The 26,401-nt window shown below is 53.8% G+C and overlaps 1 protein-coding gene and 1 pseudogene across 2 annotated transcripts in view; both read left to right on the top strand.

The window, feature by feature from the left end:
• LOC308620769 (centrosomal protein of 78 kDa-like) overlaps positions 1-26,401 on the top strand; it is a 571,052-nt pseudogene that overhangs the window by 514,925 nt on the left and 29,726 nt on the right. The window lies entirely within an intron of this gene.
• LOC308620076 (BCL-6 corepressor-like) lies at positions 1,907-26,401 on the top strand (the record flags this gene model as incomplete). The annotated part of the gene is given in 19 exon segments (XM_081239413.1): positions 1,907-1,987; positions 2,895-3,022; positions 4,342-4,420; positions 5,357-5,413; positions 5,415-6,056; positions 6,060-6,650; positions 6,652-7,647; positions 7,651-8,286; positions 9,469-9,655; positions 15,076-15,321; positions 15,744-15,986; positions 16,572-16,753; positions 17,084-17,101; positions 17,105-17,338; positions 22,217-22,383; positions 23,534-23,699; positions 24,359-24,505; positions 24,509-24,510; positions 25,936-26,401. Coding segments are annotated over 19 exon segments (5,094 nt in total). The 3' UTR covers positions 26,228-26,401.

The raw sequence follows: 26,401 nt of genomic DNA, 5'->3' as shown, positions 1-26,401 counted from the left end.
TCACTCTGGAGAAGGGCCTCACGCCAGGCAGGGCCCCCGGCTCCTTGGCCCTTTCCGCTCAGGTCCATCTTTGGCCCGGAACCTGAAGAGTTAAAAGTCTTTAGCTCGTTGCAATGAAATTATGGCTGGCAGTGGCGCCGCTGTTTGTTCAACAGACCTCCACTTTTAAACAGTTCACAAAAAGTTCATGGGGCAGCTAAAGTTTATAAGTGTGTGGGTGTGGGTGTGGGTGTGGGTGGGTGTGGGTGTGGGTGTGTGTGTGTGGGGGGGTGTAGTCAGCAGGATCCAGTACTGAGCCTTGCCCCTCCTCCTCTTGTTTCTTCACGGCCAGCCCCCCGCCCCGCCCCGCCTCCACTCCCGTGACACCGGACCACGCTCGGGGCCTCAACCCTCCATCTGACCCTGTGCACATAAGAACACTTCATCCTGCCACTGGGTGTTATTTATCTGTGCGGCGTTAATATTGAAAACCCCACCAGTCAAGACCTGGAAGGGCGGGGAGAGGCTTTGAAAGCACCCCATGGTCCCAGGTGTCTCTAAAGTGCATTCCCCTCTCATGCTAAGTCCAGGCCGCCCTTTCTGAAGAAAAGCCCTTTCAAGGGAAGGGGGCTGCTGGCCCTTTTTGAGGGGAGGGGAGAGGGTTCAGTAGGATGATTGTGGCAGGGGCCTTTCTGTTTCCTTAGTCAGGTGCTCAGAGGTCCTTGTCCCAAGGTGACAACTGAAGGAGACATGTAAGAGGCAGCTTGTGTAAGTTTTGAAGACTGGAGCACCAGAAGAAGATTGGGGCTTCGAGGGCACACACGCTTCGTCCCTCATCCTTTTCTTAAGGGTTTGATGGAGTGACCCTTTGGCTTCTGGTATAATGTCCAAATTTCATCATGACACCCAGCCAGAGGGTGGCATGGTGTGGTCCTCCCGCTGCAGCCACGGCCAGGACACTTGCACCGAGGAATGTTGCTCCTCCACCTTTTAGATGAGGCTTCCCTGGACATCTTCCTTTTGGTCTTCCTTTTGTAGAAGGGGCTGCAGGGGTTAGGGAGGGGACACTTTGTTGAACGTGCCTTCTGGTCGGCCCTGCACTAGTGGTGGCCTGCCCCCAACTTGATTTGTATGTTCGAAACATGGAAGAACAGCCCGTGAGCCCCCCACAGAACCTTCCTTGATGCCCAAGTCCATCTGAGTCCACCTTTTCGGGGCACTGTGGCCAGCCACTGGAAATGCCCCAGTCTGTCTAAAGAAAGGGACGCTTCCTAAAGAAATAGCTTCTCTAGAATCCCACCAGGCCGGACACAACTGGGAGATCCCTGCCTCTCCTCCAGCTTCATCGTTGAGCTCTAACTACGCGCCGTGTGTCTGCGGCGTGGGGCTCTTGATGAACAGATGGTGTTCTCTTCTGTATAGGGGCCGATGGGGGATGCTGGTGGACAAAAGCCTGTGTTAGGACAAAGAAATGCAGAGGGATAGCCTGGCTGGCTTTGGGATTCAGGTCTCCCAGGTGCTCCCCGACCCCACCCCTAGTCACTCTCGGAAAAAGAGTCCCCAGTCCTTGGTGGCTCCCACCCAACAGACCTGGCAGTCAACTCCGTGTGCTAAAGTGTAAAAGCAAGCATTTGCGAATTTTTTCCTGCTAACAAAGGAAGTGTGTCGACTTGGGGAACATTTGGGCTTTCGGGAGCTGTGTGGGTGGGTGTGTGAGGGAGGAGAAAGAAAAGTTGCCCCCATGAGCTGCACACCAGTGATTTCACACTCAGGTTTGGGTCCTGTGTAAAGAGGCCGTGGCTGGGGGGGGGGGGCCCGCCACCCTGCCCCGGACAAGGGAGTCTGTGAGCAGGGGAATTGCCTAGGGCCATCGGTCCCAGGCATTAAAGGCTCCCCTACTTATTAACCCAGCATTTAACAGCAGGATATGGAGCTGAAGCGCAGTCAAAAGAAACGGCTCAACCTCCAAAGAGCAATTAAAATCCTGCACGAGGATAAATCACGCACCGTGATAATCCTGTGAATAAAATGCAGCTTGTCCTGACCCTTCACTCATGCAGCAAACTAGAATGTGGTGTGGGTGGGGCTGGTGGGCCGGGAAGTTAAGGAGGGGGCGGGGCTCTCCCCTGTGCCTCAGCAGCCTCCCCCCTCCTCCCGCTAGACGGAAAACGGGTGGCTTCTGCTTGCTCCCCGTGGGCCGGAATCTTGCAGCCCCAGCCCCAGCCCCAGCCCGGCAGCCTGGGCTGCTATGATTTCTGCACTCGCTCCTGATTGCTGGTCCCCAGCGAGCAGGCGTCATTGAATTACTCAGCCCCCTCCCTCTGCAGCTCCCAGGCCAAACCACCCAGGTTTGGGGCTTAATCTAATCTAGGGCTCGGGTGGGGTAGCTCGCCAGCCCACTGACTCTTTTTACCCCTCCATCTGTAAGTCACACGCACCGCAGCCGTGGAAGTGAGTCGTAGTTTGGGCCGCCACACCGGACTGTTGTGCCTTTTATCCCACACCCCACCCCTGTCCCCAATCCTTTCAGCCACAAGAAGAGTCAATGTGGGGCTCCCTGGAATCTAGCACCGTCCACTTTCGATCCAAGTGTGTTCTCCAAAAGGCTGGGAAAGGGGAAGGGAGAAGGGAGAAGGGCAGGTTAAGGGTGTCATGTGCTGTACCTTGAATGGTGTGGCCTGTGGCTCTTGAACTCTGCATCCCCAGCGCCTCCTGCCAGGGAAGTTCCACCTCCCTCCTTGAACCTCTGGCTCAGGTGTGTTCCTTTGCTTCTGGCCATCTGTAGAACGTGGAGCAGGGTCTGCCTTCCCAAGTGCATTCTGTATGAAGTGCCTAGAAGGAGGGTTTCTCTTGTTCCCTCTTTGGCTCCTTTTTTGTTCAACCTCCTGGGCTTCTTTTTGTTTTAAACAGACTAGACGCTTGAAGAAAAGCTGCCATTCAAGAAGACGACATGCTTTCAGCACACCCCCCCCCACCCGTATGGGAATGTTCACAGCTGGATGAACAGCGAGAGGGTCCGCATGTGTGGGATCAGTGACAACAGGTAAATGCGCGTGTCCGGCTGAGGCCTGGGGAGAGCGTGGGTCCTTCCTCAGGGCTCCTGAGCAGAGCCCCCCCTTCATGTCCTCACAGCCAGAGTGGGCCCTAAGGGGGTAGGGGGGAGATCTCCTGCCTAGCTGGTGGCCCTTGATTTACAGTTTTAACAGGCAACCTGGCTCAGCGAAGCATTGCCGCCCTTTAAGAGGTTAGCCCCTAAAGCGGCCTTTCAGTGCACTTTCGTCCTTAATTTATTATTTCATATTTACGAAGGAGAATTAATCCCAGTCTATATGCTGCTTTAACTCTAAATGTCAGGAGTGTGGGCCCAGGTGGATCGGCCTTCGATGTGCTTTTAAAACAAATAGTTTGCTCAGTAATAAATGGGACGATAGCCACCCTTCACACCATTGAAGCCCAGGGTTTCTCTGCGTCCTCCGCCACCTGTTAAGCGAGGCCACTGGCTCCTGGTTTCAGTCACCCGGCAGCTCTGTTATGCTTCCTCATCAGTAATTTTGGAGTGCGGGGTAGAGGCAGCTAAGCAGTAGATAATTGAAGCTGCTCTTCCGGGTAATGATGAAACTTCTCTCTGCCGCTTGTCAGTGATTTTATCCTGGGGATTTGGAAGTTGGCACCAAGCACTTTCTTTATCGATGCTCTCTGATAACAAGTTCCAGGGGCAGCCGCAAGCAGCCTGGCACAGATGTGCGGCTTCCCCTGGAGCAGCTGACATTTGTATGATATTAGTGTGTTATCCCCCATCATTTTGATAGAGGCAGTCAAATATGGCTTCATTATCACCATGGAAACCAGTTTCATAGGACATGGTACCTAACTTTGTTTGGGGAAAAGTTTTGAAAGCCTGTCCTCACGGGTAACACAGAAGTGATTGATGTAGCCAGCTCGCAGACTCCAGCCTTGAGGTCCCCACTTTGGCTTTGGACATTGTATTACTTCATTCCTGTCCTCAGGTAGAGCTTATAAGGGTCTGCTAGGACAGCAGAGCCCGGACTGTCCTGCCCGGCCTCTCTGGAGGAAGAATTGTGAGGGTGACGTGGTTGTGCAGACTTCCTGCCTTACCCACCTCGAGGACGTAGCATCTGTGATTTCACATCCCTGTTGCCCTGCCTTTCCTTTGTTTTTCCCAGTCCCGTTGAATCACCATTCGGGGACAACTTTCAATATGGGCCATTGGGGAGGATTTTTTTTTTTTTAAGGGCAGTTGGAAAAACGGAGTTATTAGAAACTGGTCTATTCTGGGGCAATCTATGAAAGATGGATTAAGTGAGGAATGCTTTCATGAAGTTGGTGTGTCCTTCTAAATAGGAAAATTCCTGTAAACGAAGGTGACACTTCAAAGGCCGTACTGGAACTAAGGGAAGACAACCCCTTGAATCACAACATGGTAAGAGATTAATGGCTTCTGTTGATGTGCTGAGTATCAGTGATCTGTAATCAATCGTGCATTCATTTGCATACCATTAAAGGGCCTTTTGGGGGCGGGGCGGGGTGTTTCAGGGCAGGGCTGAGTAGAAAGCCTAGGCCGCAGGACGAAGCCTCACCCAATTTCTTCCTGGCTCGCTTTCTTGGCTGTGCTCGCCATTTACGTCCTCGTCCCCTGGTGACTGGTGGGATACGTGCCGCCTTTTCTTCGATAAGCTACGTGCCACATCAGTGCTCCCAGCTGGATAAATGTGTAGCCTCCAAGTAGACCCTTAGGGTTTCCCTTCCCAGTAAAATATGAAACAGAGCTGTCTTCAGATACCAGGGAGAGGAAGTCAAAAGACAAAACTACAGTTTGACCCCTGGCCTCTTTATTGATTAAGAAATGAGACAGCTCAAGTCCTTCATTCCTTACTGTCCCCCTGAAGATTGGTTTTTGTTATGTTAAAGAATGCCTCCCCGCTCCATCCGGGAAAACGCAGTGCACATCGCCCCGCCCTAACCTGACTGGGGCCTGGGGAGGGTGAGTCCGAGTTCTGTACCCCATGAGGGTGGTTCTGAGAGCAGTGGAGTTGGTATCACCTCAGTTGCAGCAAAGAATTTCTGAGAAGGTGGATCTTCCAGAGTTAATAGATGACTGATTAATGCAGGGGCCTCAAGTCTAAGGGGACCAACGTTTTCCGTGCTTTGAGGACACTAGTTGGACAACGGTGAGGCGGCAGGCAGAGGAGGGTTCTGGATAAGCGGGGGCCAAAGACCTTGTGAATCCTTTAGTTTTTAACCGTTTCGGCTCAGATGTTGAGGCTGATGTCCGATTGAGCTAGTCCGCGGTTTCTCTTTGGGATGGGCTGCTTTGAAGGCATGTCCTCGGTAATACCCATATTCTTCTTCTGCGAAGGTGGACGCGACCACGGCCCATCGGATCGATGGCCTGGCAGCGCTGAGCATGGACCGCACGCACCGGCCTGATCCGGGAAGGGCTGCGTGTCCCCGGAAACATCGTCTATTCTAGCTCGTGTGGACTGGGCTCAGAGAAAGGGCGGGAGGCTGCCACAACCATAGGTGGTCTGGGGTTTTCTTCCGAAAGAAACCCAGAGATGCAGTTCAAACCGAATACACCCGAGATGGTGGAGGCCTCCGCTGTCTCCGGAAAGCCCCCAAATGGCTTCAGTGCTATATACAAAACGCCACCCGGAATACAAAAAAGTGCTGTCCCCACGGCAGAAACACTGGGCTTGGACAGACCTGCCAGCGACAAACAGAGCCCACTCAACATCAATGGTGCTAGTTACCTGCGGCTGCCCTGGGTCAATCCCTACATGGAGGGGGCCACGCCAGCCATCTACCCTTTCCTCGACTCGCCAAAGAAGTATTCCCTGAACACGTACAAGGCCTTGCTACCTCAGCAGTCCTACGGCGTGGCCCAGCCGCTGTATTCTGTGGTCTGTACCAATGGGGAGCGATTTCTCTACCTGCCGCCACCTCACCACATCAGTCCCCACATCCCATCATCCCTGGCCTCGCCCATGAGACTCTCGACGCCTTCGGCCTCACCAGCCATCCTGCCTCTGGTCCACTGCGCAGACAAAAGCCTGCCCTAGAAGATGGGCGTCAGTCCTGGGAACCCGGTCGATTCCCACTCGTATCCCCACATCCAGAACAGTAAGCAGCCGAGGGTGCCCTCTGCCAAGGCGGTCACCAGCGGCCTGCCGGGGGACACGGCTCTCCTGTTGCCCCCCTCGCCTCGGCCTTCACCCCGCGTCCACCTTCCCTCCCAGCCCGCTGCGGACACCTACTCCGCGTTCCATAAGCACTGTGCCAGGATGTCCACCTCGCCCTCGGTCACCCTGTCGAAGCCATACGTGACGGTCAGCAGCGAGTTCCCCGCGGCCAGGCTCTGCAGCAGCAAGTATCCAAAGGCTCCAGAAGGAGCCGAAAGCACCCAGCCAGCTCCCGGGCACGCCCGGAAAACAGCAGGTGAAGACAGAAAAGATGGCAGCTCACCTCCTCTCTTGGAGAAGCAGACGGTTACCAAAGGCGTCACCGATAAGCCACTAGACTTGTCCTCTAAAGTGGTGGATGTAGGTGCTTCCAAAGCTGACCACGTGAAAAAGATGGCTCCCACCGTCCTGGTTCACAGCAGAGCTGGAAGCGGCCTAGTGCTCTCCGGAAGTGAGATTCCGAAAGAAACTCTTGTCTCCTCCAGGAAATGGCTGTGCTATCTATAGATCTGAGATCATTAGCACGGCTCCCTCGTCCTGGGTGGTGCCCGGGCCAAGTCCTAACGAAGAGAACAATGGCAAAGGCCTGCCGCTGAAAAACAAGGCCTTGGACTGGGCCATCCCGCAGCAGCGCAGTTCTTCGTGTCCCCGCATGGGTGCCGCCGACGCCGTGGTCACTAACGTTTCGGGGTCGGTGTCGAGCGCCGGCCGCCCAGCCTCTGCGTCGCCGGCCCCAAATGCCACCGCCGAGGGCAGCGAGACCAGCAGGAGCTCCGTGGATACCACGCCATCCGTCATCCAGCACGTGGGCCAGCCCTCGACCACACCTGCCAAGCACAGCGGCGGCACCGGCAGCAAGGGCGCCAAAGCCAGCAACCCAGAGCCGAGCTTCAAAGCGAATCCCTCGACCACACCTGCCAAGCACAGCGGTGGCACCGGCAGCAAGGGCGCCAAAGCCAGCAACCCAGAGCCGAGCTTCAAAGCGAATGAGAATGGCCTCCCGCCGAGCTCAGTATTTCTGTCACCAAACGAGGCGTTCAGGTCCCCACCAATCCCCTACCCCAGGAGTTACCTGCCTTACCCAGCGCCCGAGGGCATTGCCATAAGTCCCCTCTCCTTACACGGCAAAGGCCCTGTCTACCCTCACCCGGTGTTGCCCAATGGCAGTCTCTTTCCTGGGCACCTCGCCCCAAAGCCGGGACTGCCCTACGGGCTACCCATGGGCGGGCCGGAGTTTGTGACCTACCAGGACGCGCTGGGGTTGGGCATGGTGCATCCCATGTTGATACCTCATACGCCCATCGAGATCACTAAAGAGGAGAAGCCGGAGAGGAGGTACCGGTCCCACGAGAGGACCCGCTACGAGGACCCAAGCCTCTGGAACCGGTTTTCTGAGATACTGGAAGCCGGCAGCACCAAGTTACATCCAGAAGTCCCCGCGGACAAGAACCTAAAGCCCAGCACCAGCTGAAATCAAGGGAAGACCGTTGTCAAGAGTGACAAGCTTGTCTATGTAGACCTCCTCCGGGAAGAGCCAGATGCTAAAACCGACGCTAACGTGTCCAAACCCGGCTTCACAGCTGAGAGTGTCAGCCAGAGTGCCGAGCCCACCAAACCCCCACCTGACCCGGCTCTACAGCCACACCGGGATTTCATTGCCCTGAGAGAGGAGTTGGGGCGCATCAGTGACTTCCACGAAGCCTATACTTTCAAACAGGCTCCGGGCCAGCCAGTCTCCGGCTTAAGCAAGGAGAATGTTCCAGCGGTAACCAACAAGGAGAACCTGGCGACGCCGGTCTCGACTCCATTCCTGGAGCCGACCCTGGGGAGCGACGGCTCTGCGGTCACGTTCGGGAAAACCCAAGAGGATCCCAAACCATTTTGCGTGGGCAGTGCCCCACCGAGTGTGGACGTCACCCCCACCGACACCAAAGACGGAGCTGACGAGGCAGGATCAACCGATGGCGAAGTTCTGAACCCGAAGCCATCTAAGCTGGCAAAGAGAATCGCCAACTCCGCTGGTTACGTGGGTGACCGGTTCAAGTGTGTCGCTACCGGACTGTACGCAGACTCCAGTCAGCTCGGCCGGGAGCAGCGGGCATTGCAGGTGAGCCCCCCCCCACCCGAATTTCAGGAGCCTGACCAGTTGTCAGGTTTTTTTAATGTGTGAAGAGGAGGGGGCCGGGGGTATGATAGGGCAGGACACCGGGCTGATTTGGTTAATGAAGCTTAGGATAATTGAAATGTTTGAAATGTGTCCAGTAAGGGGACGTAAGTGGATACTTTAAGTTATTCTGTAGATTTTAAGCGAACTCCACTCGAATGCTGACAACGGAAGTTTTAATTATTGCGAAGGATGTCTAAAAGACTGCATGACATTTACCTATCAATCGCTTTGATTTCTCTGCCGTTACTGTACGTTAACAAATATACCTAAAAGCGCTGCTTAGAATGCCTTACGTGATACTTGGTGGAGGTGTGTAGCGGCCGCATGTCTGTGAGATTCGTGCAATTTTTTTTCCACCCAAAAAACAAACAAACAAACAAAACAAAAACACAAACCTTGCTTAAAGGGATAGAGTATGTATTTAACTTGCTAGTGAATGATAGATGTTGTATAGGAATTTCCTTAAGATATTTTACTTTTAATTAAAAGACAAATAAAGCCAAATTGTTTTGCAATGTTAAGAAAAAAATTGGTTTATGCTTATAAAAATGGATGAAGTTATCTAAATGATCCATTGAGTGCCCATTTTAATTTCATACATGGAAGGATTACAAGAGGACAGTATTTTGTCTACCCGCTGCTTACTATGAGGTCAGTTCTTCAAATTTTTATTACTAGAATCTTCCATAAACCTTTTGAGTTAAATTTCATTTCCAAATATACAAAGGGAAGTTTGTGGGCCATGGTCGTCTTTATTCACTGTGCATTTGTTTTCTTTTCTGTTGTGTTTTTGTTTCGCTTTCTTTGCGTCGTGTTTTTGTTTTGTTTTATTTACCTTCGAAAGAGAATGTCTGTCTGTATGCCACAGTGTATGTATGGCTATACATACACACCACATATATCTCTACATACATATGGCTTTACGAATAAAGAGTGTGTGACTAGTTACACATAGACACTCTTACGTTTTTATCGTTCAATTTTAAAATATCTCAGTTGTATCATAAATTGTGGTTGGTTTTGGGCAAACTTTTCTTTGAAGATACCTTCCTTTAAGGTAAGGGCAGTGAAATAGCTTTGGTGGTAAGGTGTGTCTTTTTTCCATCTCCGTTCTCTTTGTAGCGTGCAGTGATGCGCTTCTCAGAGTTGGAGATGAAAGAGCGAGAAGGCGGCCACCCCACGACCAAAGACTCCGAGGTGCGCAAATTTAGCCCCGCTGACTGGGAAAGGCTGAAAGGAAGTCAGGACAAAAAGCCAAAGTCGGTCGCCCCGGAGGAGGCCATTGCCGACCAGAACGACAGTGAGAGATGTAAGTGAACCCAGGCGGCTCGCGTGTGGTACCACGTCGGTGGGAACGGGGCGCTTCCGCTCCCAGTGCCGAGGGAGGTGAGAGGAAACAGTACGCTTCCGACGGCCCAGCGTCTGGGTGCTGGCTGTTCGGAGAACGGGCTGCTCTGGCCACCCTTCCCAGCTGTGGATTGCAAGGCTGGTTGTCCTTTGGAGCGTTGCGACATCCAGGAGTGAAGCACCTATGAAATGCTGTTTCCTGGCACGCGTCTCCTTTTTCCGGAGCAATGCTAGTCCTGTAGTTAGTAATAGTCTGATACAGTAGAGCAGAGGAATGGCAGTGCAGGACCTCCGGCGTAGCAGGTATGTGTTCTGTTTTGTAGCAGGTACGGACACGGGTTTTTGGTAGCAGTGGAATGGCACTTGCAGCCAGAGCCAGACCCTCCAGAGTGACAGTCTCCTGTGGGAGGGAGTGGAGAGTACTCGGACTCTCCCTCCAAAGGCAGAGGTTTCGTTCAAGTGCGATGAGGGCTGATGAAGGCCCCAGAGAGATGAGCATCATTGTGTTCTGTGGAGGCTCGTTTGCAGTCATGAGGAGCTGACACCACGCTCCGAGGCCGTGGAATCAACGAGGCCGTTCTTCCCACCAGACGGCTGTGTTCTGTTCTGGAGGCCGAACTGGAGAGAAAGCTCGTGTTGGCCTCGAGTCACACTCTGCGGTCCCCTCAGCTGCTCCCCCACTGGGGTTGACTTCGGGCTTGGCCCTCGAGACTTCCTGGGCGAATGAGATGCGTTGGCAGCAAGTGGAGGTCTTTCTCCCGCTTTCTTCAGTGTGCGTGCTGGTGGCCTGTGGCCTGCAGCCTGCTCCGGACCCCAGAAACCTTACCGGTGATGGTGAGTGAGGGCACCTCGGTGAACGTCGAGGACAGGGTGGGCGTGACATCCTCCTGAGACGGGACGGTCGGGGGTGGTGGGCACGTTTGGGAGGCCCAGGCCCTTGGACCCAGTCGTAGGGTCGGCGTTGGCCCGCACGCTTAGGTCGTGGGTGCCTGATGCAGTTCGGGAGAATTGTGGTCAGCAGCAGCGTGTGCTTCTCTCTGCTGCTTGGAGCACTGCCCTCCCCCAGCTCATCTTTGGGGTCAGACAAAGACCTGTGGCCAGGGTTCTGGGTAAGCCACACTGGGACCGCTCTGTCCCACGTGGCTCCCGTAGAAGGGGATTTCTGGGGCTAGTCAGTGGTGGCCTTACCGAGGGATGGGGCTCTTGATGTGCCTGGAGTAGACGATTCCGAGCTCCTCCCCCTCGGGATTGGAATGAAAAACGGAGGGTCCAGGCCACCCTGGAGTGAAGCAGCAAGAAGGCCTCCCTCCTTGCCTGTGCTCACAGCTGACACGCAGCCCTTACCCTCCTGAGTGGCCTCATAACTCAGCTCCTGGGGAAGTTTCTCCGAGAGATGTGATAAAAGTGGGCAAGGCCAAGTTCACGGGGCTGCACTTTTCTGAGGATGGGATCTGCCTCTTCTGGGTGGACGGTGAGGGAGGCTGGAGGAAGGGAGCGGGCAGTTAACCGGCCTCGAGTCTTCTCGCCCTTTTCTCCAGCAACGTGGCCAAACCCAGGGTGGCCGCTGCCCTTCACGTCTCAGTGGCCTCACCCGCCCTTCTTCCCAGAGACGTTTGTGTGCGTCCTTCCCAGTCTTTCCTGCTGAGCGTGGAGACGAGAACTCGGTGTGGCTGATGGGGAGCAGGGCCTGAGCCCCAGATGATTCCGAAAACCCCCTCCCCCCACCGCCTGCCTTCAATCTCAGACCGACCGACGGGTCTCTTCCTGGAGCACCCGGGACATGGCCCAGTGAGCCATGAATGGCCACCATGGGAGGGCAGGAGAAGGGTTGGGGAAGGTGAGGGGCTCCGTTTGAAAGGTTGGGGCAACGGAGGTGGGTTCCCCACCCACCCTCTATCTTGTAGAGACGTGGGGTTTGTAAATAGCGGGTCAGGAAAGGTCACCTGAAGGGGCCACTGTTCTTACTGCGGCCTCCACGTCCAAGGCCCAGCAGGTGTTCACTCCATTCAGCTGGATATGAATGGGCCTTCTTGTTCTTGGGCCATCATGTCTTGAGCTGATATGGGCTCAGGTCCTTCTCATGGGTGTCGGTGTGGCCGAGAGCCGAGCTGTGAGCACATGGGAGCTGGGGCGGGGATTTGGGGCGGGCAGGGGTCACAGAGAGGGTCCAGGATGCCTTCAAGATGCCTTCCCCCTTCTGAGGCAGCCCCTACCCATGGAGGGACCAGGAGCTTCCAAGGTGGTGGGTGCTGTTTGCGTGGCCCTGGTTGTCCTGGTGCGGGTGCATCTTGTTGCTAGGGGCTTGTTTAAAAAAAGGAATTAACTTGAAAACACAGTGGCCGAGATACTCATTTATTCTTTATGATCACATGGGTGGCTGAGTGAAATTTTTATTTTGGAAGTTCACCAAATGTGTTGGGAGGTTCCTCAGACTTGGAAGTTCATCACTAGGAACCCTCAGTGGCATTTGAAGATGGGGCGGGGCAAGGTGGCACTGGTCCCTTCCTTCTCAAACTTGGAGTAACCATCTCCCTTGCCAAGCACTTGGCTGGGACAGGCCTAGGACCTGCTCAGTGGCAGTGCCTGGCCAGGAGCTGGAGGAAGCCTCAGTCAAGGGGCTTCATGAAACTTCTTTGCTCAGGGAACTTCTCTTCCAGCTGAGCACTTGCACGTTTGTAAACTACTTTGGAACAGAGATCCCCTGCACTCCTTGTGTAGCGGGTGTAACTTTGAACAAGGTTAGCCCTGACTGGAGGTGCTATTATAGTTAAGCTACAGAGAAGGGGATTTTAATCCTGGGGAGCCTTCCAGCAAGTCAGAACCCTCTCACCTTGTTTAGGCCTCACTGGGCATGGCTCAACAGTGGTGAGGGTGCTTTGCTGCCACAGTGACTTGTAAATGTTGCTGTGGTGATGCTTCTGTGAGGTGATGCTATGGTACAATCATAATGAATTTGGGATATATGTGCTGTGAGTCATAGGACCATGCTGCAGGGACCACGTTCACATCTTGCTTAGACTGGGTGACCAAGGGCACATGGCTTCCCACTTTTAGAAGGGCCAAAAGTAGCAATGATGGCAAAGCCTGATGGTTAGGATCCCCGTGTATCTATTTATCTCCCCATCTCCTTTGCCCTCAAGGGTCATCCTCCTGTGGGTCGTGGTTAGAACAGTCTTTGAGAAGCTCCAAGTGACACGGAGCCTCTACCCCATAGCTGGTGGCCATGGGCATCTTGGGCAGTCGGGGTGGGTGTCCTTCAGGGTTATTACTGGCCTGGGTAAGGTCACACTAGCGTAAGGTCTTGGGGGGCCTTAGCTGAGGGGAATTGAGATCTTTGCCCTAAAAGGCTCCGGGGTTGGGGGAAGGGTGGATGGACCTAGTTTGGAAAAAGAAACTTTCAAATTGGACATGGGGGTTCTTAAGGTAGCCCTTCCATTCCTCCATGGATCCCCTCCCACGGAGCTTTTAGGGAAGGCTGATTGGACCAGAGAAGTCCAATGGTGTAACCAGCAGGGCTCACCTCTTAAAATTTCCTACATTTCAGGCCTGAGATTCAGGCTGGTCTGAAAGTCTTGGCATCTTTTGGTTAAAGGGATTTTTCCAGCCTTTCTCTGTGCTGAGCCCGGCCCGTGATTATGAAGCCCACCCTGGAGGGAGGCTAGCAGTAACATTCCCACTTTACAAGTGAAGGGGGCCGAGTTGTAAAGCGGCGCCATTCCTGCCCGAGTGTTTAAGAGGGTCACAGAGCAGCCCGAGTGAGAGTTGCAGCACGCCGTCTTCACCGGGCCTGCGGTAGCCTGGGCTGCATCACCCGTAAGCACAGGCCAGGAGTTTGGGGTTTCTCCTGCTGCCATGACAGGAGACCCTCGCGGTTGGGGTGATTCCACCATTCCGGCAAGAGTAGGTGGGGATCTCTCCCACCTTGGGATACCCTTGGAGAAAAGCTAAGTGTGTTCCACCTTTGAGAACACAGGTCAGGCTAGCCCAGGCCAGGGTGAGGTTCATCCCCACAACTGGCTGCCATTAAATGCTGGGAATGCCCCCCAAGAGAGGCTGATCAGGGGACCAGCCGGCTGGGCAGAAGTGGGAGTGATACTTGAAGTGGTCTAGGGAGAGGAGGAGGAATGCGAGCAGCATGTGAGGGGTGTGTCCATGATTTCATCTAGAAAAACGGGCTGTGGGAGCTTAGCTCAGGTGTTAACGAAATACCAAACTCATACACCCACCCCCACCCCCGGCCGGTGATGGACACAGGGTCATCTTCGGGGAACTCTTTAACAGCACAGTGATCATTATGGAATTATTTGTGTGTTAGAAACAATGTGACTAGCAAAGCAGTTGAACTGTTTCTTTGGCTAGAGCAAAAGCGAGGAGTAATGTTAGGCTGGGGTGATTGGAGGAAAAGCCCCAAGTGGATGCTAGATTGAGCAGAGGGGGCAGGAGCAACACAGGCGGAGCTTGGGTGTGAGCAGTTCAGCCCTGCCCGCCACCCCCCCACCCGCCCCCCCATGAAGGGGGTTGGAGTCTTGTCTTTGAAATGTCCTTAGATGCTTGTTGCCTGGGAAGGAAGGCGTGGAGACGTGCCAGGTGGGTGACTGGTGTCACTGAGGGCCTTCTTCCTAGACAGGAACTAGGAGCAGCCCCTCGATGGCAGTGAAATGCTTTTCCCCCCACGGGTGTGGAAGGAGGACAGACGGACTTGTAGCAATCTGGTTGAGTTCTTTGAAATTGCCCTTGACCCTTGTGTGTGCACCAGGAAGCCTTTCCTTTCCCTTTGCCAGGCTCCTCTTGCCTTGGTCTCCCCAGCTTCCCAGCCTCCCACCATTCTTTCCCTACCCTTTTTCTTCACCCTCGCCCCTGCTGACCCAAGTGAACATTGGTGCTATGTCTGTGTAGATGGCAGTTGGGGGCTATTTGGTCTGTTGATGACATCAGCCTTTTTTGTTTACTAGCAGCTGTTTCCATAGTCATTTGTAGTTCCGCCCTGATTGGTTGGATAGTCATTTGTAGCTCCGCCCTGATTGGTTGGATCTTACTGTGAGGTCACTCACCCCCCCTTTAAAAGTAAGCCACCTTGGAGAGTTAAGCAGTTAGGGAGTTATCTCACATGCCTATAGAGAGAGAGTGTAGATGCCTCACCTTGACCCTTGAAGGATGGATTGTGAGTGGGCTACACGCCTCATCTTCTGCTTTCTTTGCTGGCTGTGTTCAGCTGTCCTTCCTTTGGGACGTCTTTCTGAGGGTTTTGTGCTTCCAGCGTGTGAGGCCCCTGGTCTCCAAAGGGGGGTGGTCTGTTGGTAGCAGATTGCCTTGGGCATGGGGGTCCTGCCTGCTCCTGGTGACCTTTGTTCCCTCCTTTCCGGGTTGTCTCCCCTCCCCTAGGGGAGTGTTATGATGGAAGCAAACCTGACCCCTTCGAAGCCCCAGAAGACAGTGATCTTCCTGAGGACATGGACACGGAGCCCCCCAGAGAGTCCCTCACCGACCAGACGGCCCCGGACGCGTCACGCAGCCCCACCCTCCGGCTGAACAGAAAGCGCAAGGTCTCTGGCAATAGGAAGCACACTGAGACCACTGTGCTCCCGGAGAACTCTCTGCTGAAAGCCAAGCCGAGACGGGTCTCCAAAGGTGAGCTCGGTTTCGCTTCGGCCCGCAGGGCACCCTACGGAAGTCCTGGAGCGGAGCAGTGGAAAGTTCCAGTCCCACCCTGGAGCCCTGGGGGGAGCCACTCACACCTCCCCACCCCCCACCCCCCCAAAGCCAGGTGGCGGGGCTGGAGCCCAAAGGTGGCCAAAGGCAAATAGGCCCCCTCCCGAGACTTGGTGACAAGTTCCAGCCAACACAGTGACCACACCCCTCCCCTCCCCCACTCCTGTTAGTGATGTGTAAGACAGTTTGTTCCCCGCCCTGGGGGGCTTCTTCATTAATTTGTAGTTATTTCTCCATTAGCTGACTGGCCTGAGAGGGAAATGACAAACAGTTCCTGTAACCACTTAGAAGAGCCACATTATAGTGAGCTGACCAACCTGAGGTGTGCATTGAATTAACAGGGCTCCATCCCAGAAAGCAGCGCCGCTTGCTGCACCTTAGAGAACGGCAGAAGCAGCAGGTGTCGGCAGCAGAGAGCAAACCTGGCCGGCAGGGCAGGAAGGAAGTGACCCTGGCGGTCCAGCCTGCGGTCACCCCCCAGGGCAATAGCATCTCCGAAGAGAAACCTGGCAGGAAAAGGGCAGAGGCCCAAAGCAACAGAAGCTGGTTGGAGGAGTCCCTTAAATGCAGTGACAATGAACAAGGTACGCACGGGGCGGGGGGCGCTCCTGGAGGGTGGATCACCCGCCCTCTGTGGGAAACGGCCCTGGAGGGGACCTGAGGGCCATCCAAGTTGACAAGAGTAGCGTGTGGCGAGCGGGGAGTTTTCTTCCTGAGGTCCTTTCAGCCTGCACACTTCCTTATGGAATGGACAGTGAGGCGGGAGCTCGACTTCCTGGGCTGCTCCTCATCACCCAGCCCGCGGCTGGGCAGGAAGGGAAGTCTTGGGTGACCCCGGGCGCTTGTCAGTGCCCTCATTCCAGCCTCAGGCTGTCTGTCCCCAGTCGCCCTGTCCCGAGCACCCAGGCCCCCCATGGGTGGGGACGGGAGCGCAAAAAGGGCTGGCTTCTGCCCTCTCTTGCGGCCCTTTGAAGCGACTTGCCATTTGGCGTTTCGTGGGTTAGCCCATTTGCCGGTTGAATGTGGGATAATTAAAATATTAGTGCTTTGAAAACATAATTGGTATATCTTTAAAAACTGAAGCTGCTCCAACGATCAGTGCTAACAATGGGCTTTTCTTTCCTCACCGGCTACAACTGTGTAACGCCCGCTGCTTCTCCCCCTGACAGATGTGCTGTGCATGGACGAAGAAATGGATCGGCAGCCTTCGCCCCTGCCGCAGAAATACACCGACAACAGCGAGAAACCATCCGCGAAGCGACCGTGCAAAACCAAGCATTTGATCCCTCAGGAGCCCAGGCGGGGCTTGCCGCTGCCAGGGGACTCCTACGTGGACAATGCGGATGGCAAGGTACCTCTTGCCCCTGGCTCTCCCCCACCCCCCGGGCCTCTGCAGGCACATCCCGCCTGCCTGCTTCTCTGCTTCTGGGGACAAAGCTTTCCTTTTCCTGAACCCCTCCCCCCAAAACGTCCCTGCCCCTTCCTAGGGGACGTGTCTCCTGGGTGGCGGTGAAGTTTCCAGCGAGTAAAAATGCAGCCCCTTCCTCGCGCCCCGCCTCCCTCAGACAGAGAGGAGGAAAAGTGCTTTCCTCCACTCAGGTTTGTAACTCAGGGAGGAGGCGAACCAGGCGGGTGGAGGAAGGACAGCCTGAAATGTGTGCGCTGCCTGGTTTCGTGATAGGTGACCGTCCGGAGATTTTGAAAGCGGCCTGAGCCCAGTTCCGGCTATGATCTTTCGCCGGCCAAGCAGGACCAGAAGCCCTTGGACTGTTTGCAGCAATTGTTACCAGCTTCCCAGGCCTCGCAGCTGACATGGTCATGCTCCCCTCCAGAGACCACCCAGTCCCGCCCGATGCCACCGGAAGCGCGGAGACTTATTGTCAATAAGAACGCGGGCGAGACCCTCCTACAGCAGGCCTCCCGGCTTGGCTACGAGGTGAGCATCCTTGTGGGTGCCCCGGATCAGGATCCACCGGCTGCTGCTCCTTGGGTGGGGGACACACTGGCTGGGGATGGGGGGCGGGTCTCAGAGCCCAGCCCCCTCCACGTGGCGGGCTGGGCTGGGTGTTCCAGCAGGGTGTTTGCGTTGGCTCCCGCTCACACTGCGGGCTCTTTGGTGGCTTGTTCAGTCGTGGTGTGAAAAGAAAGGCAGGCCTCTCTGATGTTCCGTTCCCGTTCAGGCAGGTAGGCTGCTTCGGCCAGTCCGGCTCACTTATCTCTGATATAAAATCTGACCTAACCCAGGGCTTGGCGACCAGGGGAATTTTAATGAGCCCTTTTGGATTCTGAATAGCAAGAAGGAGAGTAGTTATTAGCTCTACTAACTTGTGCTGTTTGGGGCAGAGTGATGCCCCTGTGTGGTAGCGGGTGGGAAGTGTCTGTGCAGAGTAGGGGTGGGAGTGGGGCAGACCTGAGCAGTCTCTTTCTGAGAGGGCACGGGTGCCGAGGGCTGATGGGCGGGGAGCAGGGGTTGAGCCTTGCACAAAACTCCCTGTCCACATTGCTGTATCCCAACCCAGCACGGCTGATGACAGTGATGGCCTCTATTGCTAGAGCAACATAGAAAGATAACTAATATCTGCCTAAGCCCGTGTGATCTGTAGTAACTCCTTTCACCCTTTTAACATCTTCACTTGGGAGTAACGAGTACTAGCCCACTCTCGGATGAGGAAACTGAGCCTCAGAGGGGTTAGCTGATACCCGTACAGGTAGCAATCCAGCAGTGCTCCACAGCCCACCACGCTCCTCAGCAAGACTGGCTCACACTGGAATTGCCCTTTTGACAGTTCAAAACCTCTGTGAGACAGATGACTCTCCATGCCCTGTGCAGTTCCCCCACCATACTTGTCAGTAGCAATTGTGATGTAATAGCCCACAGGGCAAAGGCATTTTTCTGTGCTGGCATCAGCCCTCTGGGAGTTGAATGGTGACAGTAAAACGCGGTGCAGCAGGCTGAGCGTGGAGGTGTGGCTGAGCACTGGGGTGGCAGGACCCAGGCTGGCCCGGAGCCCTGGCGCCCACACCCTCAGCCAGCTCTGTGCCCCTGTCCCCCGTCTCCCGTCGTGTCCCCCCACCCCGGTCCATAGTGCCGTGAGCCCTTGGAAGTGTGCCTGCCTTGGCCTTAAGGCATGACTGTGGGTGGGAAGTTGGAAGCACTAGGGCTATGCTTAGTTTGGGGTGTTTTGTTGTTGTTGTTGTGGGTTGAATGTGCTGTTGTTTCTATCTACACGTCTCTTGGAGACCTCTCCATTAGCTAGAGAGCACTTTCTGGTAGTTAGCGCAGTTACTTGCAGGTGAAGTCCAAGGAGCACCCAGTTGGTTTCCCAAGAGCTGAGAGCGGGCGCCTAGGAGGACAGAGCAGATGTTGCACATAGTGTTGAGCTAGACCCCCCCGTGGTTGAGAAGATAGTCTCCTTGCTTCCAGCAAACGCTGGAGGTCGGGGGGAGACCCCTAACCCCAACTTTTGGGTTAGGGTTGAGAAAGTAGACTCCCGCTTCCAGCAAATGCTGGAGTTGGGGGGGGGTGGGGTGCTGCTGCACCCGCCGTGGAGGGCGGGGCTCCGAGCCCCACCTGTGAACTTGGCATCATTTCCAGCAGCCTCCCTTTGGGACCAGAGACGTCAAAAGACCCTCGTTGGTCCTCTAAGACAGTTTCCATTTTGGTTTGGTGGCTCTGAGGCCTGGACCAAGGGGCACTTGATCCATCCTTTTTTAGGCTACCTGGCCTTTGATTGCACAGGAAGCCTTGGGAATGTTTAGGGTCGGATTTGTTTTTTTCTTCAAATGTAAATTTCAATATGTAGATTCCACAGATCACCAGTGTTGATGCTGAACATTGTGACAAGTAGATGAACGCTTTCAACTTTGAATCCAACTTTCTGGGATTTCTCTGGGCAGAATTTTAAATGTTGGGATGAAGGCCCAGTTGGGAGATGTGGCAGCTTCAACCTTTTCAAATTGAAGGACAGTTTGCTTAAGCAGATAAGGGTGTGGTTTGGGAGGGTTTTCCTGAAGTTTTGTCTTCAGCATTCTTGGTTATTTTCTTCTGCTTAGCCAAAGATACCATGTGCAGTATAAAGGCTGTCTGAGCTTTATGTCATGATAATGTGGTTCTGGAAGTTTAGAAACACACTCTGGCTTCAGATCCGCGTTAAATAGATCACTTGCGTGGCCAAAGACCTCAAACCTTTCCCTCCTGGGAAAAAGGCTTCTATTTCTTAGGCTGAAACGCCAGTGTGCAACCACATGCTTGTGCCTTTAGCGGTGATGGTTAAATTTTCTATGAACTGATTAAGTCATGTTTTTCAAAAAGTTAATGAGGCATTTAATTAACAACGTCGGGCTTATGGCCTTTATGGTTACATTTTGCGGGTAATGGCATTCGGCTTATAGCCGCTGAACAGAGAGCTGTCCGACAAAAGCAGTTTGACTTTGCTTGGGAATGGCTGGGCTGCCCTTCAGACACTCCCGTTTATTTCTAGCGGAGAAAATAGACCAAGGAATGTGTTGCGTCGAAAGACTCGCCCCGCCTCTTCACCTTTCAGTTAGAGAAAGTGCTGGTGGCGACGGTTGCCATCCATTTAGAGGCCATAACCCTCTTAGCTAGGAGAGTGTAGTTAGCCCACTTGACCCCCAACAGAGAAGGCCTGTGGGGTGCTCGTCACAGCTGGATTGCATCCCTCTAACTGGGGCCCTCTTGGGCCTTTTGAATCTTCCCAGCTGACCAGGTACCAAAGACCTGAGTTTTAGGTCTAGTACTTCATGTTAATTGAACTTGGGGTTTAATATCTCTGGGCCTCAGTTTCCAAGTGTTGAATGAGGATAGTACTACCTTCCTTTCCTGGTAACTCCTGGGTTCCTGTGGGTGACAGAAGACGTCCTCATCTGGGGAATGAGAAGCACTGTGTAAACAGTGGGATCAACGTGGTTGAGTTAGGACAGCCCGTGGCAAAAAGTCTGACCTGGCCGTGGGGCTACTGCTGCCTCTGCTGCCATCTTCCAGGAGAAGAGAGTTGACTTACCCACCAGCTTGGACGGCCTTTCATTTCTAGGTACCCTTCAATCTGCCCTAGTAGTGATGAAGGTTTCCAGGTGAAGGCCATGATTGTCACAGCAAATAAACCCTGGGTTGAGTAAATTGATGTGTGCACAGCAGTTGGTGGCGTTCAGACCTGATCCCAGAGCCACGTGACAGGGCCTCTCCGTGGCTGGCGCACACAACTCATTAGCTTGCAGCCGTCCACTCAAGTCTGGCTAGTGAGGGCCTGCTAAAAGAGCAGCAGCTTCATGCGGTATCCTGGATACCAGGGCTCGGGGCAGGTGGCCTGGGAGCCCAGAGGATTGTGGGCTTTCTGGCAGGTTGGGATGTAAATGGAGAAATGCATTCGTGGGCGTGCCTTTTCTCTTCCTCCTCTTGTTTTGGAAGGGAGCTGCTGCAGTGACCTGAAGTAACAGGGCACCGATGGCCAGGTTTACCAGCATGCCCCATTAGGTTCACGTGGTAAGCAAATGGAACATTCTAGTTTGCTCCCAAGTGAGTGGTCACCTTTGATTGGCGTGTCCTCCAAAGGGCATAAAAGGTTTTACAGAACCCATCTCGCACTTATGGGCGGCTAGAATGACCCCCGTTTTAGGTTTAACAGATGAGTTACCTGAGAGATGTCACAAGGAGGCCTGTTCTGACCCCATCCCATCCCCCCTTACCCAGCAGACCATGTGTTGGGCCACATGCACGTTCTGCCTACTCCCAGCTCTCAGAACCTGACGGCTCTCTGCTGGGCACGACTTACCCAGTATAAACAGTATAATGTGTTTTCTGGTGGCAAATGCTTTCGATGTGTCTGAAAACTTTCTTAAGGTAATAAAACATTGAATAAGTTCCTGCTCTGCTTACTGGGAGTGGTTCATATTAATATTTTAACAAGCCAAAGAAATAAGGTTAATAACAGTGATTCTAATGCACAGTGTTGACACAGAACATCTCCGGGGGCGGGGGTGAATGTTTTATTTGATTCTTGAAATGTGGAGGTTGCAGCCTGTGGTGTATCAGGTTCCTGTCATTAACTTGAGTAAATATGAGAATATTAGACTGATTCTGCCCCGAGAGGGTGGAGTGAGGCAAAATAGAGGGTGGGGTTATTGGAGGCATTTTGTGTCATTCCTCGAGGATGGAGGGAGAGAGCTTCTCTTTAACTCTACTTAACGTACAGACAAGAGCATCTGAGGCCCAGGTTCTGATTTGGGGTCTTAACAGGGGGCGCGAGGATGTAGCTGACCTGTGTGTCCCTGCTTCTCTAAGCTGGGGAATGTTCTCTGGCTGATTTAAGCTCTCTTTAAGTGTTGGTCATCCATACTTTTATCTAAACTTGTGTTATCGTCCACTGCCACTGACTGAACAGACCCATCAAGTGAGAATGGTCTGTGCTTGGCAATGTGTCATCTAAGATGTTAGCAGCTGTGACACTTCTGTACTGGTCACGTCAGCCCCTGGGCTGAGGGCTTTCATCGCTATCCGAATGCGTCCTCTCAGCAGCCCTGTGGAAGCTTGGAGAAGTTCAAGGGTAACTTGCCCATGGCCAGGCCACTGGTGCAGCAGAGCCTTAGACAACACTGTCTGCATCTCCAAGCCCTTCTCACACACTCTCACCCCCGACCAGGATGCCTGCCGCCTGCCCGCGCTATGGTGGGCTTTTGGCCCCAAGGATGTATGCCTTTGAAAGTGGGCACCGCCAAGCTATGGGGAGGTCACCCTTACAAGGTTCACTGTATGGTGGTCTGATGGTATCTCCTCTCCTCTCCTCTCCTCTCCCCGTAGGAAGTGGTCTTGTACTGCCTGGAGAACAAGATTTGTGATGTGAACCACCGCGACAACACGGGTTACTGTGCCCTGCACGAGGCTTGTGCAAGAGGTTGGCTCAACATCATACGACACCTCCTTGAATATGGTGCCAATGTCAACTGCAGTGCCCAGGATGGAACCGGGTCAGTGGCGGTCTTGCTCTTGGCGTGACCCTGCTGGGGCATAGGCAGTGGTTCTCAGGGTGTGCGGGGAACCCCAGAAGGAAAGATGGAGAGTGAGTGCCATGTAAGCACACTGGTGGCGGAGTCCTCTAGAATGGAATCGGACAGATCTTTCTGGCAAATTTACATAGAACTTTAAAACTCTGTGACACTCTTATGGACAGAGGTCCCTGAAAATGTTGAGCCTGCATGAATAATCAGGGGTGTTCTCTTTTAAGACCCTGGACTCTTCACCAGCGTCTGTTGAATCTCACTCTTGAACATATATGTGAGTTGAAAGTTGCAGGAGTACAGACAGGTCCAGTGGCAACTGGCTTGATAGGACCTGCCGTGTCCACCCACATCCCCGGGCCTGGCCCCCACTCTGTCCTTGACCTCGGTTTATTGGCCAGAGGCCCAGGTCTGAGTCAGCCCAAGCATCTTCCTGGTTGTACCTGGGATGCCACCACGAGGCAGGGCACTGGGGCTTTCCTGACGGTCATAACATTAGCAAAACTGTAAGGTATTTGGTGGTTCGTGGTTTCCAAATCGCATCCTTTCTGGATGGGACTGCGGACAGTGTTCCTGACCCCAGTGGACACGGGCAGGAGGACTCTGTATCCTCCTGAGAACTCGCCCTGCCTGTCGACTGCTTCTGGGCGAGAGGGTTGATCACTCATCTCCAAATTGGTTTCAGGAGAGGTTCCACTTTGCCCCTAGTTTCTTTTACCAACTGCACTTTTTGGGTTTTGTTTGTAATGGTGTAACAATGGCTTCTCGTATCTGCTTCCGTGGTGCTGGGGTTCTTCCCCCCACCCCGCCGTATGTTACCTTCTTACAGTCTGTCACTATTTAAGTTCATTGGAAACATTTTCATCGTGGCCTGAGTTCCTCCTTGGGCCATGCATTAAGAGAGATTTGCATTGAAGAATTAGGCCTGAGATGGTCCCTTCACCTGTCCCGTAAAGGGTTATGTGTTGAAATAACAGAGTAATTTGTCGCAGCGACCGTACACTCACCTCCTCGGTGAAATAGCGCGCCTACGAGGCTTGGCCGCACACGCTCGATTTTGCCCCGTGTCCTTAGAAGCAAGCGTCGCGTGCACAGGTGTAATCCCCCGCACCTCTCCTAGGCCTCTCCACGATGCTGTCAAGAATGATCATCTCGAAATTGTCCGCTTGCTCCTCTCCTACGGTGCTGTTCCTACCCTGGCTACGTACTCAGGTAGAACCATCAAGAAAGTGAACCACAGCGAACTTCTGGAGAAGTTCTTAACAGGTACGGCAGAGGTCAAGACACGGTCTTGTTCAAGCATCTAGACGGTGACTTCACAGCCTTTCACCTGGGTTCCCCCTACCCCCACCCCCCGTTTACTCTAAGTGACCCTTTACTGGGAAAAGCGGCCCAACGTTAGTCTGTCAAAGAAGAGATACGTACTTTGAGTTTTGCGAGGTGGGGGGCTGGAAAACTCTTAGCTAGCCAGGCTAGCTTTTGTTTGGCAGGCTGGGGCGGTGAGGCGGGCAGTCCCTCAGGAAGGCGGGTGGACGCGTGGGGAGGTTTCAGTCAGATACCTGGAGGCGTGTGCAGTGGGACTTGTCAGGAGGTGACACCAGCCCCAGCGTGAGATGTTCCCGAACTCCAGCAGCATTTGCCTCTTACCAGCAGGTGTTATCTTGTTTCTCTCTCTCTCTCTTCCCCCCCCCCCCACCTCTGCAGACTGTTAAAATAACCTGCAGGCTCCTGACGACGGTAGCCCCGGTTGCTCTTCGGAGTTCTCTGGCAGCTCTGTGTGTGCTGAACAGCCTTGTTCGTTTCAGTTGGGCTTCTGGGGTTGGTGGTGGTGCTGTGAGCAGGACTTGCTTGGGAAAGAATTTTTCCAGGGTCCTTTTTGGAGAACAGGTGGAATCTTGCTCCAGCTTACTGACCTCTCTCTTGTTTGTCCCCCCGGTTAGAACCAGATGATGAAAGTGGTTACGATGTTTTAGCAAATCCCCCAGGACCGGAGGACCAGGATGACAGCAACGAGGCCTATGGTAACCTATTGGAGTTTGAATTTTCCGAAGACCCCGTTTTGCCGTGTTATAACGTCCAGGTGTCCGTTGCTTAGGGGTGAGCGTGGCCAGCGTGTGGTCGAGAGCCAGCCCAGCTGCTCTGTGGGGTGGCAGGAGTTAGAAATCCCCTTCAGCAGATGAGGGTGGATGGGTTGGGGGGTGAGTGAATTCCTCACCAAGTGTCCACCGACCTCACATAATGCAGTGGAACTTTTCCAGAAAAGTTTGGGGGGTGGGAGGGCTCCCCAGCCAACTGCCCTCATTAGAACACACCCCTAGAGCCCAAAGGACACGGGAGTCAGCGACTGCAATTGCACAGTTTCAGTCACTAAACTCTTGGGGAAGGGATCCTCCCCAAACGGCTACCATAGGGGCCTTCCAAGGCGCGTGAGGTCCACGGGACAATACTGATGTGTACCCTCTTCTCGTATAAGATTAGAGAAAGCCGTATGTGGCACCTGGGATCTTATGTGTCTTCAGATTTGCTTAGATCGAGTCTTGTCCCCACAGTCGGGCCACTGTGCCCCATGACCAACCCTTTGGAGTGAACACATCAGGAGACCTTGCTCTGCTGTGTGTTGACCCCGGTGCTTAAGGAGTAGCATCCTCCTTGGACTCTGAGGCTGGGAACGTGTCTGCCTTTGTGGTGACATTCTATTCGGGATAGAGATCATAAAGCGTGGCAGGGTATCAGAAAGGATTGTACCACCTCCCTTCTCGAAAAAGCCTCACTCCCGGCAGCATTGAGGGGCGGATTGGAAGTGTGGGAAAGGCAAGGAAAGCCAGGTGACCTCGAGTGTTTCTCATGCTCTCTCCGTGAGGGCCGGAGGAGAGGAGAGGTCAAAGAGGTGTTTGCCATCTCTCTTGGGTTGGCATACAGACTGGTTTTCCCCAGTGACTAGAACGGGGTGCACTTACTTGGAGAGGGGTGACCTGAGTTGTGGCCAGAGCCAAGGCAGCACTGGGGTGGCCTGCAACGAGGCTGGTTCAGGGGCGCTGCTCCTGCTTTTGTCTAAGTTGGCTGATCCGCCCTAGGTGGTCTCTTAACACATGCACATGAGTCCAGAGTTCCCCCGCTAGAAGTAGATCTTCCGGGCTTCCCTGTTGGCACAGTGGTTAAGAATCCGCCTGCCAGTTCAGGGGACACAGGTTCGAGCCCTGGTCCGGGAAGATCCCACATGCCACGGAGCAACTAAGTCCGTGCGCCACAGCTAATGAGCCTGCGCTCTAGAGCCCGCGAGCCACAACTAGAGAAAGCCCGTGCGCAGCAACAGGCCCAATGCAGCCAAAAATAAATAAATAAATAAAATTTAAAAAGAAAAAGAAGAAGTATATCTTCTAAGGACAGTGAGAAGTGGGGTGCGGGTGGGGTAATCAAAGTGGAAGGAGCAGGCCCTTTCACCGCCAGGAGACGGGTAGTTCATAGTTGGGAGCGCCTCTCATTTTGCCGGAAACTCAAACCACTGTCCTTTCTCTGGTGTAGGCCTCGTAACTGGCTGTTGCTCTCAGACCTGCTCAAGAAACTGCAAATGTCCTCCTGCATATTCCGCTGCAATTTTCCAAATGTGGAAATTGTCACCATCGCGGAGGCCGAGTTCTACCGGCAAGTGTCAGCAAGCCTCTTATTCTCTTGCCCCAAAGACCTGGAGTCCTTTAATCCGGAAAGTAAGGAGCTCTTAGATCTGGTGGAGTTCACGAACGAGCTTCAGACTCTGTTGGGCTCATCCGTGGAGTGGATCCTCCCCAGAGACCTGGACTCAGACGACGCCTGGTGAGCTCGCCGGGGCCCGCCGTGTACAGTGTGTCATGGTGTTAATCCTTGTGCATATGTGTCATAATACGACTATTTCTGTAAAGAAAGGACACTATGAGACACGACTCCAGTCGGAAGGACTTCGAAACATGTTTTTTTCTTTTTAAACTTTTAAGTCAGTTTTTATGAAGTTGTT

The sequence above is a fragment of the Mesoplodon bidens genome, assembly GCF_964165515.1.
Source record: "Mesoplodon bidens genome assembly, chromosome: 7".
Taxonomy (NCBI): Eukaryota; Metazoa; Chordata; class Mammalia; order Artiodactyla; family Ziphiidae; genus Mesoplodon; species Mesoplodon bidens.
The sequence above is the reverse complement of the archived record's forward strand: the minus strand, read 5'-3'. Positions and strand labels throughout refer to the sequence as shown.